General features: G+C 34.5%; 1 protein-coding gene across 4 annotated transcripts in view; it reads right to left on the reverse strand.

Moving 5' to 3' along the window:
• LOC105201195 (trafficking kinesin-binding protein milt) overlaps positions 1-14,733 on the reverse strand; it is a 63,089-nt gene that overhangs the window by 27,500 nt on the left and 20,856 nt on the right. Inside the window, exons 1-2 of one of the 4 annotated variants that reach the window (XM_011169131.3) lie at positions 10,339-10,538; positions 1,109-2,143 (exon numbers count right to left, since the gene is read on the reverse strand). The exons of the other annotated variants lie outside the window; for them this stretch is intronic. Of the exons in view, the coding sequence (XP_011167433.1) occupies positions 1,109-1,592 (484 nt within the window). The 5' untranslated portion in view covers positions 1,593-2,143; positions 10,339-10,538. Of the gene's footprint in view, positions 1-1,108; positions 2,144-10,338; positions 10,539-14,733 lie in introns of those variants that run through there. 4 annotated transcript variants of the gene reach the window in all.

Raw genomic sequence — 14,733 nt, forward strand, 5'->3', positions numbered from 1 at the left:
TCTTTACTTAGTATTTAATTTTCTTATGTTAATATCTATACAGTTTAACATAATATTGTATTTTTGATTTTTATATGTATGTCAGTTTTATATTTGAATCATATACAGAAAAAAAATTCTTATCAAATCAATAATCATATTCATCTATAAGCAAAGGTATAAAATCTCCTTGGAAGAATTCGATAATTTTAGACATAATTTGCTTACACGAAGAAAATTAGTTTCTTACAGGAAAAATTTTGTTTCTTTATATAAGCAAATTATGTCTGTTAAAATTAAGAAAATTTTTCAAGATTTTATACTTTTATATATAAAAATATGATTGTTAATTTAATATTAATTTGTTTTTCTATGTAAATAGCGGAATATATAGAACCACGTTAAGAGAAAAAATTATTAAATTTTAATAAATATTTATTGAAATAGTACTAATAAAATATTTACTTACGTTATTTAAATATTTACTATACAACAAAAAAATAACTTGAATTAAATTAGTGGTTCTTGTACTAAATAAATATATATTTACATTCACTAAATATTTTATTATTAGTACTGTTTGAATAAGTATTTAATAAAATTTTCTCCTCAGTGCACATTGATAGAGAATGCTTTTCTTTAGATGGTGTCTTCTAAAAAAATCTAATATTATATAAACCCAAATAGCGACAAAAATTTGTGTATAAACGTAAACACATGAAGAGATGCAGCAGCGACTCGCGCCAAGTATTTTATTAAAAGTGTATGCTTTCATAAGCGAAATGCATATCGTTGACGGGAAAGAGAATGAACGCTTTTCTAGAAGTAAATCTGTTTTTTCATTGACGTCAATGTTAGGCCCGAATTCATAGTCGTTTCACAGATCCAAGATCAGTCTATTTTTGTCTTTTCGTGTATTACGTTTTACCATATGCTAGACAAAGACAGACTGATCTGAGAAGTATCTGAGAAACGTCTACGAATTCGGATCTTATTGATAAATGCAGAAATATTGGTGACATATACAGTGAATTAGAAACCTATAGAGATTTGGATACGCTATTCAATAAAAGATCATGTACATTAAAAACGCAATAAATGGACTGGCACAATCTGAATTAGCGTTTACCTCTATTCAACAGTAGAGTCCGGATAACCCTTATGTAGATCTTGCCATGTTTGGTTCGCGCCACGTGGAAGAGGAAGTCCGAGAGATTACCGTCGCCCTCGTGGATGTCCGTCCTCTCGGCGAGGACCTGCCGGAGCGTCGCGACGCGTTCTTCCGGCGTGCTCTCGTCGGGTGGACCGAGCTTCCTCTCGAGGTACTCGACCACCCCGATGTCCTCCCAGAATTGCGGCAGATCAGACGCATTCTCACGCAACGAAGCGTTCAGTCTCGTCCGTTTGCTACTGGAGTCAACGAAATCGTTCCCGGTTGCACCAAGACCGGCGTACGAAACGTCCAACGCGAGGCTATCGAAATGGGTGACAATGGTACCGACGCTTCTCCCTCTCGAGGTCGACGGGATGGCCTCATCTTGCTCATAAATAGGCGAATACAGAGAACTCGGGGATGCGTCGCTGGTCGCGCGAAAGGGAGTCGAGCTGTTCATGACCTTGACATGACCCTGCCCACGAAGGAGAATTTGGAGGCTGCAGCTCCCTCAGGCAGCAAGCTTTATACGGAACAGAAATTTTCTCAATTGTGTTTCTCGACCTTGCTACTTCAATATTTCTTCCCACTCCGTTAGTCTCTCCCACCGCTGGCTCTCTTCAATGTCCTCGCTACACACCGTTTTCGGACAATGTCGTCAATTAATCAATAATGATGAATTCCCTCGACGATAGTCTTCTATTTCTCTGAACGATTTATTGGATACGTTATCGTGTTTTCTCACGAATGTCCTTCTAAGCGTATATTATTTTCATATGAGAAAGCAGTTTTAATTTCATAACGACACGTAAGAACTTGTCCAAGTAGGGATCCCGCACAAACTTGCATGTATCGTAAATTGTACATATATCGTAAATTGCACTTTCCTCATTAAACTGACAAACACCGTTACACTTTTTATCGTCGCCACCGGCGATACACACTCAACTCGATCGCAAATCAGGAAATTCAATGATTTATGGCGTAAATGTCAGTCTTTCTTTCCGGGAACTATTGAAAATGAAAAAGAATACGTTCTCAGTTCCGCGTAAAATGAAAAAAGGAATATTTTAATTATAAGTCTCTAAGAAGAAAGTGTAACATAATAATTCGTCAAGATAATTTATAGATATTGTTTTTTTGAACATGTGTTAAGATACATTGATATCGTTAAAATACGAATATTTAAAAAATATGTAAATTTTATTAAAAAGGTATGCCGTTTTCATCGCGACAATGTATCAGACATGGAAATTTTATCTCTTTTTTTAATAATTTATAAAATAATATTGTTTCGTAAAAAACTCAATGTTACATGCTCAATGTTTGAGAGAACGCAGCACAACGAGCATAAATGATTATTGGATTTACGAAAAATAATTACAATAAATCAGAAATTTGTATTGATTGATAAACAGTATGAGTAACTGCTAATCGTTATTACAAGTCTGATATCATTAATTTACGAGTCACTTGGAAGTTGGTCGAAAGGAAACAAATAGTACTTTAAGCAAGAAAAAAGAATTTGATAATAATAATCAAGCACTGATGAAATAATTTCAATTAAATATTTGATATAAACAAATGTTTAGTAATATTTACTAATTATATCAATAATAATCAAACATTGTAATAGTAATTAATCAAAATGGTTATCAAACGGCTACTAAATATTAAATATTTGATTATATTAACTAAATATTTAAGTGGAATTTTCTACAGTTTGATAGTTATCATCTAAACTTGATTATTATTATTACTAAACTCTTTTCATTGAGCATTCTAAAGCGCAAAAAAGTTTGCTTATTTTTGCATTTTTTTTAAATACTTTTTTTTTAAATACTGCTGAAAATGTTTTTTCTCTTTTTTAGCCAACTGCATACTTGTATATACTTAGTAAATATCAAATTTTAATAAGTGTAAATATTTATTGGCCTTATGTTACATATTTAAGACAAATGCATTTTTCAAATCGACTTCAATTTTTGCATATATGTAAAATACGTGTATTGTTCATCGTTCGAACTAGAATCGCGACATCTTTAAATGATTTTTTCATTTACATTAAATTCAATAAGTTTTATTTTAAAAAATCGTTAGTTAAAACTCTTAAAAACTGCATTGTTTAAACAGTTTGTAATATTTTTCATTAATCTTAGTTCATACGAGAAATAAATATGTATATTATGCAAAAGATAAAGTTGTAATGGTTTCTGAAAAATCATATAAGTCTACATATGTTTGTTATGTACGTAACACAAAAACTAATAAGTATTTCGCTATACCAAAATTTGTAAATATTTCTTAAATATGTATAAGTACATAAATATGTAAAAGTATAGAAAAATATGCAGCAGTATTCTTTTAAAAATTTCCAAAAATAAATTTTTTCGCGCTCTATACTATATTAAATAACTCCTTCACGAAAATAGAATACTCCCTTCTCTCCAAAGAACGCAGCAGCGAAGGCATCTCGTGAATTAAGAATGTCCATTATGTAATTTATATGGTAAAATCGAATTTTATTTATTAAGTAATACAATGCCGGTCGCGTTACGCACGCGAGCGTTACAGCCTGCAGCATTGCAGTTATTGCAACGATATGTTATCTACCGAAGCAAGTAGGTGAGAAAGAAAGGTTTCCTTGGTTTGCTGTGGCGAACGTAGAATGAAGTTAACTCCAATTTATCGAATCGGAGCATCGCGCTGCAGGTAATCGGAGTTATCTTGAGTCACTGATTGAAAGTCGTACGGAATGTATCAAAGTTTATACACGCCAGAAAAGAATCGTTCGGGTCAGTCTAACACGGTCCAACCTCCTTAACAATCGATTGTTCAATGATATATTTAACTCAAAGCACGAGGGTGCTTTATTAAAAATATCTCCTATTCTCCTCTTATATTGTTAAATTTACATAATTTTAAATTATTAAAGAAAATTCTCTGTTTACGTAAATATTGATATAAGTATACTATTAAATATGTCGTAAAATTCAATATATTCTTTTAAGTTACACAAGTACACTGAGAAAAAATGTACTAAAAAAAAAGAGAAAAAAAACGTTCACAGCCGCATTTAATTTATTAAAATTAAGGAACTTTTTAAGTATACTTTTTCTCTATATACTTCAAAAAAAAATATATTAAAAAAAATTTTCTTAATTATAGTTAATTATGTATTTGAAGAGAGTGCAAACGCATTTTTTATTTTTAGTATATTTCTTTCTCAGTGTACATTTCATGCATCTATAGTTAAAAAGTATATTTATGCACATGCGTGCATGAAATTTAGTTAAATGTTTTTAATGCGCCTGTTTGAAATTTGCTTCCATTATGTACATTAAATTTAATATACTTCTGTTAACAGAGTGACTTCCAAAAATTAAGATAATTTATTGTACTTTTTCTGAAACATCGAGTACTTGCATGATGTAACCCATAAAGTGACTCGCGACTGGAAAGATCTCGTTAATATTCGTGAAAGTAAAGAGGTTCCGGGCAGAAACCAGCGAAACGGACGTACTTAAAAACTGCAATTGCAGAGAGAAATATAAGAGTCATATTCGACCGTGCGGCATTACTCGGTAATGAACGATATCGGGCGATCTCCTTTCGCATTAATTTCAGCTCTGGGAGATCGATCGCCCTAAATCGACAAAGTCGTCTTGTCCCGGCGCTTTCGCCGCTCGAAGGCGGACGAGTCAGTTTCGGTGATAAATTCGCGTTTCCGAAACGATTTCACTATGTGACGCACGAATTCAGGGATAGCGGGAAGAAAGCACGAAGGGCAGACGAATGAAAACCGCTTTCGAGACGGATGCTGCATCGATCGAAGTTACACGGGAATAAGTGCGTCGCGTGTACGTCGCGATTAAAGTAAAAGTAACAGCGTGAAAGAGTCGTTGCCACCGCCACAGGTCATAACTCCATTGGATAAACTTCGTGCGTTTCGACGCAATCGCCGCTCGTAGATGAACGGATCGATTATCGCAAACGAGACATCGCTAAGATTAATTAATATTAACGCTAATCGTTATCGTCACATCTCATTGTGCAATAATTTACGTGAGAAGAATTAAGAAATGCGGAGCTAAAAACTGACGATCGCTTCGACAGGGATTTAAATACCTGATATTCATATGCACGGAGAAAATGTATTCTCTACGCGGTAAAGTGTGTCTGAATGATGGATCGACGTACAGTTCAACAGCACTGTGACACAGTTCAACAACACTCTAGAGATGTTATAGTTCTGTACAATGCAGTGCGACTATACTCTAGAAGTAACGTCAGCTGACAGACTGAACGAGTATTTATACAGGCGTTTAAGTGGAACATCTCACGGGGAAGTTTGAAAAGAATAATTACAAACGGCATAATACATGCGGAGATGCGAAACAAAGAAGGCGCACCTGGTGAGTTTTATCGGAGCGCATTTTATCATACGTTTATCATACCCAAAACCTTCGCGAAGGTATAGATCACGAATCGTGAAAGATTGAATTGCCGATAATGATCTCTCGCTCTCGAAAATGAATCGGGTAAACAATGATAACAGCGGGATATCTCGCGATGAAAAAAAAAAAAATGATATTCTTATGACTAAGAGAGGATGCGTAATGATATGCGCTAAGTTAAATGACAAGGCATTTCCCGATGCCACCATCGTTCAACTTTCCGATAGAAAAAACAGTGTAGATAATTACAATTATATCGACAACAATAGAAAAACCAACTCAGTTTATGTAACTCTATATCGATCTTTTGCAAATCAAAATTATTTCTCACAAATGAGTAACGAAATTTAATCTAATCTAGTGGACGTATGAATCACGCGATTATTATAATTTTAAGGAATTTATGTAGATTCGAAAAACATAATAATTTGTTGATTATATAATCGACAAATTATATGAATCAATGCGTGGTACTGATGCAAATGCAGAGAACTGCGAAAAGGTATCATAAAACATTATGTGGGGTCTAGCTTGATATAGGAAAGATTGATAAGACATTGTAGATCCAGTTGATACCAAATAAATATAAAGAAATATAAACACTGATAAACATCTATCAAGACGAGACATTTAAATTGAGATACTTGAATATCTTGGAATAAAAAATATTTTAGGGAATGTACATGAATATGTATGCTAAATACTTATTGCTAAATAATTTTGCATCAAGGAAAAATTGATTAAAGAAATAATTTTGTTAGAAAAAGGAAAAATAGAATTTAAATTTAGAAGTACAATTCCATATTTCTCTGAATATCAATAAAGTTCTAAAAATCCATGATTTTCAAGGATAAAAAATAAATTCTCTGAAAATTTCAGGTCTTCCCGATAGTAAACATCCTGTAATAACACGCAGTACCGTTTTTCGTGTGCACGTGACAACAGCGATAATGAAAATGTAAATACCCTGCTCCTTCAGCTGATGAGTGTTAGCACAATCAACTCATACGTACTTCGATTGATTTAACATTGTATCTCAAAGAAAAATATATTCGTCTCGCTTTATTTCTCACAATATTTAGCTTATGTTTATTAAATAGAGTGGTCGTTTCATCTCAACACAATTCCAATTTTTAGAACATGGGGAAAAAATTCACTTTTAGTAACTATATTTACTAAAATTATATTTACTTAATTTAAATACATATTTTTTTAAATTATAGAATTTTTTTTCTTAAATTTAGTAAACTACTGTAGCCTCAAAAGTCACAACGAAATATTATATGTAAATTCTGCACTTCGCAATTCTACCCAGTATTGCCAGAGATTAGGAAAACTTTTTCCATATTACTCCAACACAGGGGCTTTTTTTGGAGATTAAAAATTTAGGAAAATTTTCAGAAGAGAAAAGTATAAAGTTCTACTATCTTTATCTTCTAAAATAATTTCCCGTTCGACAATAACAAAACGCAGATTGATATTCGAAATCACAAGTCCGAAAGTAAATGCAAAACACGTTACTTCGATTGATTTAACTGAATCTTGAAGGAAATTATATTCAATTCATTATGATCTTTCGACTCAATCCATTTTACATTTATCAAATAATGCGACTGTTTCAATCTTAACCAAGTCCGATTTTCAAAACAAATTTACGTCTAAATTGACGCTCAAAACTAAAATAAATACAAAAAGCGGAGGAGAAACTGACAATATTTCACCATATCGATTTTTATATGAACGCATCAATTTCTATCTAAATGTGAGGCTGTATTTAATTTTATATTTGAATTCAGATCAAATTAGAAAGATGAAAAATCATTTCGAAGGCACTTGGAACCTTGATAGATTTGTCCGCGACATTGAACACGAAAGCAGCGCTTACAATGCAGATGTTATGACACGACGCTGCGATGGACCAATCAAAGAAAAAAACCATATGTTCTCTTCTTTGATTCCGTCACAACGCGCAGCAACTACATTGTAGAAGCTTCTGAACGATATCGACACTAATGTGCAACGTTAATTACGCATTGCAGGGAGTAACAAGAAAAAAAATTTCTTGCGTAACGGTAAGAATACTTAATTTTTCGCTGTGGTCGCTGATGCGAGCGGAATGCTATCTAACATCTAACGGCTGCTTTACGCGAGCGGATCAATCGCGTTCTATTAATAACCGCCGCTCTGTTCAGAAAAAAGAAAAAGAAAAAAAAATCGAAAATTGGGTTTTCGAGGAGGGACGAGGAGTCTACGCGCACGAATTCGGCGCAACTCCGTCGGGAGGAGCGGGTTGCACAGAGGGTAGAGTTAGGTCACCCTCTCCGTGGATTTTCAAGGCCGCGCGGGAAAGACGGGACAGAAATAGTGCTTACTTCACAGCGAACTGCATCGCGCGGTGTCCGAGTGAGAGAGCATCCGCCTTCCCCCTTTCGTATTTTCAGAGTCGACTGCAAAGGTCATTATCCTGTAATCAGTGACTCGTCCCTTGCAAATTGGTAACGCACGCGGAAAAACAGTTGCGATATTAGGAATAGAAATTAGAGTTTTGAGTTCAGTTCCCTCAATAAACACTATAGATAAATAATACGTTGGGCTGTGTTTCGTACAACACATTTGTCATATCTTGCATATTAATATTTATTGTGCGTTACATTCAATGTTGAGGAATAAACTAAAGAGATAAGGTCCAAAATAACAAGCAAAGTAATGTAGCAATTTGACAACATTAATAGATAATAAAAATATATGCTTATATATATATGGATTTTTGAATACATATTAATATTATTAAATTGCCACATACATTGTTTTGCTCGTTATTTTGTCCTTCAGTTTTCTTTAGTTTATGATTTACATACGAGCTTCTTAATACTTTAGTTTATTAAGAAAACTAAACAAAATTTTCCGAGATGGCAGGATCTTAAAGATATTAGTGAACATCGGTAATATTAAATTGACTTGTGATGTTATTCGAAAGAATCAGAAATTAAATTTGTATGTAAAGTCACACGAAAAGTTATTTTCAATACCTAATCAACAATTCATTGTTTTAGAAGCAATAAAAGATAAGACCTTGCAAGAGAAGTTTATATGTCTCTTAAACAGACATAATTTGCTCACATATAGAAATTTTGTTTCATCACTTAAAAAAATGGTCTTACAACTACAATTTTTTGGCTGCAAAAAATTAAGATGGGTAAGTGATTAGCAAACATTATACCGCATATGTTTGGTATTAACCAATCTAAATAACAGAATTTATAAACTGTTTGTGAAATTAAAAAAAAATTTTTTTTTGGGGCTCTTATTCATGTTAAGGCCAATCATTCTTGTTATAAAATTTGACTGTATAATTGGCAACAAGACGTAAATTTTCTAGAAAGTATTATATAATATGTTGCCATGAATTATGTGGCAAATAATACAAAAAATGGCGATAAATTTTTGTTGTAATGGATGTACCTGGAAATTTAATAACAAAAAACTTTCAAGTGATATAAGCAAATTATATCTGTTTAAGATTATCAAATTCTTTCAAGCTTTTGTATTCTTCCTCATATAAATTTTAATTTAATAATCTAATTTTACTTTTAATATTTCGTTGTGACTTGAGGCTGTAATAGTTTACTAAATTTAAGAAAAAAGTTTTATAATTTAAAAAAATGTTTATTTAAATTAAGCAAATATAATTTTAGTAAATATATTTACTAGAATTAAATAATTTTTTTTTTCTTTATGTACATGAATATGTTCTAAAACTTGGAATTGTGTTGAGATGAAACAATCACTCTATTCTTGAAACAATAAATCGTTGATTAATAATTTTTGATTACTATTTTTGCCTGTCTGCTACCATCATGTATAGGCTTATCTCGTCTTAACTGTATTATACATAAATACGTGGTCGAAGTCCAATTATTAATTATTGCTGGTTCTAAAATTTTAATTCTTATTCCCAATATCTAATATTTCTCCAGTGCGCGTACGACCTTAGACACTTTCGCAAAGAGTGTCGATCCTTCGATCTTCCTGCATGAAAATACGAGAATCGTTTTCTACGTAAAACGATCCATCGATCACTTTCAAAAACTGCGATATCCATATATATGTAGGAAAAAAAAAAAAAAAAAGCAAAGGCGCGTTAATGTCAAATGACAAACTCACTAGTCAATTCTATCCAGTTAATTTTCCATAAGAACCCCGTCAATTACGCTGCCAAAGTCCGCAAAGATTCAGGCAACGTCATGTAAAGCAGACTACTAATTGTTACGTGAGACAGATGATTAATTCGCACGTGGCAACGATAAGCATCCCACTCCCTATTCGCCGCGAGATCGCCACAGCAAATTGACAGCGCACTACGCGACTCTCTTTGCCTCGCTGCTGATTATTGTAAACACACAGAGCAGGTCGAGAGCGTTAATTCGTTTTCGTGACACATACGGGAGCTGCAACGCGGGAGAGAAGAGGGCTCGACCCGTTCATGGCCAACTTCCGAGCCAACCTAAGCGCCACCGGGTGGCCGCGATCGAGCCTCTGCTCCGGAGCAAACGGCGGCTGTCGTTCGCAGTCGAGACTCTCGTCGCGGCGATGTCAACGATGTCGCCGGCGAGCAAAGGTCGCCTCGGCGACGAGGAAGGAGCCGTTCCCTCCACGTCGACGGAGAAAATTCCAGCAGAATGCGAACGCACGGGCGGCGACTGCAGAGGCCAGCTCCAGTTTACTGGCGCATGCTCCACGTTTACGTACCGTGGACCGACGGAGGAAGCGGCACTCTCGGTGTTCACGTGCACACGAAGGGGAGAAGCTCCACAAGCCCGCCGCGCGCTTAAACTCGCGTGTGCGGGCGTGGAACGCGTGGCGCAGGCGGGCGACGAGGCGCGGCGGATAGACCGATCGTGGAACGAAATGTACGTCGCGGCTGCACGAGCGTAACTGAGCCGCGCGCAGGTGGCGCGAGACGACCGACCGACCGGCGAGCGCTCGTTTTCAAGTTGGTCGCGCCACGTGATTGGCAGGAGCGCTTCTGTCCGCGCGAGTGCGTTGAACGCGCCGCGCCGCAGGGACAGCGCGAAGAGCCCGATAACGAGGAAGTCGTTCTCGTTGATCACGGCACAACGCGAGCGTCCTCGATGAACCGAGCGATAAGATTGCGGACGTCACGTACGCGCGTTGCGTCTCCAACGTCGATACTAAAAATATGAAATTAACACTCTGCGCTCGTATGCCGAGTTAGAGTTGACACTTGACGCCTGCTGCGGTAACGACGATTGCATAATTCTTCAAACAGTTCGAACATCTGTACGCTACAAACGTTAAACAATGTCTAAATAACCGAAAATTTACAGAAAAGCACAGAGTAGAATTTACAGAGTCAGATAAGCAACGTAATTATTGCTAAAAAATTAAATACAAATGTAGTATACACAATTAATTATTATATAATAAATATATAATATAAAACTATATAAACTACTTCGTAATATAAAATTTGGAGAAGCAAAGATCTAGGAATTCTGATTTTTCTAGGTCGCAATTTTGTTAAAATCAATCAACGCAGGAAAAGCATGTCCTGAAAATCCTCTGGAATGTATTAAAGGTATGAGTAAATGTCTGTGCAATGCGGGGAAAACGGCGACCTGACGTGACGTGAGAAGAATTAGATCAAGGATGTCGTATTGTTGCACTGACCATTTTACAGTATATCGTCTTTAATTCTTGAACGACTTTCATTGGTCGCAATACCTCCCGTGATCTCCAATATTTATTTTTTAAAAAGATGTATAATATCTAAGTAAATTCATATTTAGTATATGTGTATTTTATATAATATTTTATATAATATTTTTCATCTACGACGCGCTGTTTTAGGGAAAGAATATTGTAAGGATTTTATTGCAAAAATGCAGTCGCATAATAATTTTGTGTGAATTCCTAGCTCATGCCAACTGTATGTTAATTATTTGTTTGTATCGAGACAGAATTCTAAAACTCCAGCCGGAATACATAACGTCACGAATTAATTGACAACCAATTTAATAATTTTGATAGAAATCCAAAAAGAAAAAAAACTTTCTATTTTCTTCTTTGATTAATCCATCGCAGCATCGTAACATCGCGACGACTGCATTGTAGACGTTCCGTAAAATGCTCGTTATTATAAGTATTATTAAATTGATTGTCCATTTAATCTGATATATTATGTATTCCGGCTCGAGCTTTAAGACTGTGTTTAAAGTCAAACAAATAATTGACGCGCAGTTGGCATGAGATAGAAATTCATTATTAAACATCAAGATCCGTGTTAACTAATGTTCGCTTTTTTTCGCTTATATTTAACAATTTCATAAGTCGATTTACAATTAATACTGTTTTATATAATGTTTTATTTTAAAACAGTATTAATTGTAAATTGATTAATAAAAAGTAAAATTGTTTTCAGATCTGTATCCAACTAATTTTTCGATACCCAAGATCCCAAAATAATTTTGTTGGGCCATCAAAATAATTATGATGGATGTTTAAGCATGATGAGCAATGTTGCAAAAAATTTTGGCATTCCACCAACCAAAAAATTTGAGTGATTCAACATAATTATTTTAATGGCTGATGAAATTATTTTCAGATTTGCATCCAGCTAAATTTTTAAATATTTCAGCAAAACTGTATATATATATATATATATTTTTTTTTTTTTCGTATATATATGTACATATACATACGTATATGTATTTATCACTTTTTATATATGTAGATACGTAGCAACTTCAAGTTCTTGTGTATTTATTTTCAAATATTGTAATATATTTTAGTTTTATTTTCTTATTTATATATTTTGAGATGTTTTAACCAACATATTTTGGCACTCTGGTCACAAAAATAAATGTATACTGCGCAATTCTTATTTTCAACTGTGAAAATAATTGTTACGTAAAACGTTGGAGTCTGGATTGATTTATGTTTCGTGATAGGAGATAATTCTTTGATATTTCGAGGCGAGATATCGTGGCTTGATATTTCGTGGCTAAAAGAAATACCAACCGCTTTGTCGAATTGGCCGATCGGCGAGGTAAATAAAGGAATATGAAACACAGACTATAAGGCATCCGACATTTTCAGGATACACTGTTAGAATGTCTAGAAGGAATGTCTATTCCTTGAGAAAGTAATGCTCTTTGCAGGATGATCTAGCGGATAGTTGCGATTCCTAAGGTGCGAAATGGCATTCGCGGTCCTTATCCGCGAGGTATCGTTTCCATTTGTTAGTATACAGACTAGTGAAAGCTAATATTTTAGATCTAAATACATTTCACACGGAACCTTTCTATATAAATCTTATAACATATCGTTTGCGTAAACAATTTGCAGAATTTTTAAACTGAATTTTCTATAGTAAAATCTATAGTTAGCTATAGATTAACAAAACTTTATGATACTTGAATATGTATAAATACCAATGATTTATATGATTATCTGCAAATAAAATACAATTTTTTTTTATTACAAAAGTAAAATGTGGAAACGGAAGAGTATTACGTGTTATCTCCGAGATAAATATATTTCTATTGAATAATTCAGAGTATCGTAAGATGCCATCTCGTCTTACGTACAATGAAGATCGTGGGTTTCCGTAATTAAAGAATTCGAAATTTATTTTCTCCTATTACTGGAAAAGTACTATGTAAATGCCGCAAAATATTTTCACGGTTACGGCGCAAATAATCGAATAAAATCATTCAACCGTGGCGAACGTGCAAACGTTTTGTATCTTCGCTGGCGCGGTATCGCAAAGTTCGTTTGATTTCCTCATTTCTTTCACCGATGAGAAAAGCGGCGTCTCGAATCGGTCGGGAAGCCAAGAGGATAACAGAGACGATTGAATAGCGCAATTAAACGACAAACTTGCGAACACTTTCTACATCGGGTGCGATGAAAGGTTGAATGGAGAAATCACGAGCGACGACAGAAAACAGGAATGAGGGAATCGTCGTGAGAACCGAAAAAGAAGGTACTTCGTATCATTCTTTCCGGTCCGGTGAAACTTCACCGCACGGGGTTCAAGGAAAAGACAAGAAGAGACAAAGTGTATGCAAACTAAAAACGAGAAAAGTAGAACGATTAGAGGATACGTCATGTATGCGTTATTACGGATAATAATGCGACCTCGGGCGCATCCCAACCCCGTGACTGTGAGAGGATTCTCATTATTACTTCTCAGACGCAGCAGCACGGAAAACGGTGATTAGTTGTGCAAATCGACAAACGGAGCAGCCTCCGGCAATAATACGACAAAGTTCGATGTGGGGATAAGAAAGGGAGATAAGAGGAACGAGAATCTTAATCCTGTAACGAAAATGTCGAAGACTTCTCGCAGCGAAAATAAAACAAATAGATCATTATTTTCACAGGTAACTTTGAGGAGTTAATATCTGAGAATATATACACAGTTAATAGTTCCCCAATTGCGTCTTAATTAGATTGATGTATGTATTAATTACATGGTTGTTGAAAACTATCGAGATTGTATAAATTATATTCGTTTTAGTGACCATTGTCTTTATGTAAATGGTTTTGTATAAACTAACGAACAATTAATGGAAGAGCAATAGAGTTTGAAAACAAAGAAGTTTAGGGCAAACGTTTATAGAATCTTTCCTTCCTACAATAAATAAAATAAGTCGAGAAATATCCCTTCATAACTTTTTGTACTTACTTAGGAATTATCCTGTACATGTAATTGGCTTCGAGCATGCTCTATTTTTTCTTTTTTCATTTATATTAATTGTTATATTACTACTTCTCTAACATTTATTTTTAGTAGACCACGTGACTAATAAACGCATGTAAATAAAATACACGCACAAGTGTAATTATCTTTACCAAGCATTGTTAAAACTCATTAATTATACGAGAGAATGAACACAATTCATTATAAAATCTATAACACGTCATATTCTCTTACTTTGTACTTGAATGTGCTCTTACGTATCTAATTAATATTGTGTTCCTTCACGCGATTCTAGAATTGTAAATTGCGATTAGCAAACGTACGTACATCGATGAAATTTGGTAAATATTATAGATACGTTGAGCGAGATGGAGCGATGAAAGGCTCGGTGGATAATAGAGGTAGAGAGAAGGAGA

The sequence above is a fragment of the Solenopsis invicta genome, chromosome 1 (assembly GCF_016802725.1).
Source record: "Solenopsis invicta isolate M01_SB chromosome 1, UNIL_Sinv_3.0, whole genome shotgun sequence".
Taxonomy (NCBI): Eukaryota; Metazoa; Arthropoda; class Insecta; order Hymenoptera; family Formicidae; genus Solenopsis; species Solenopsis invicta.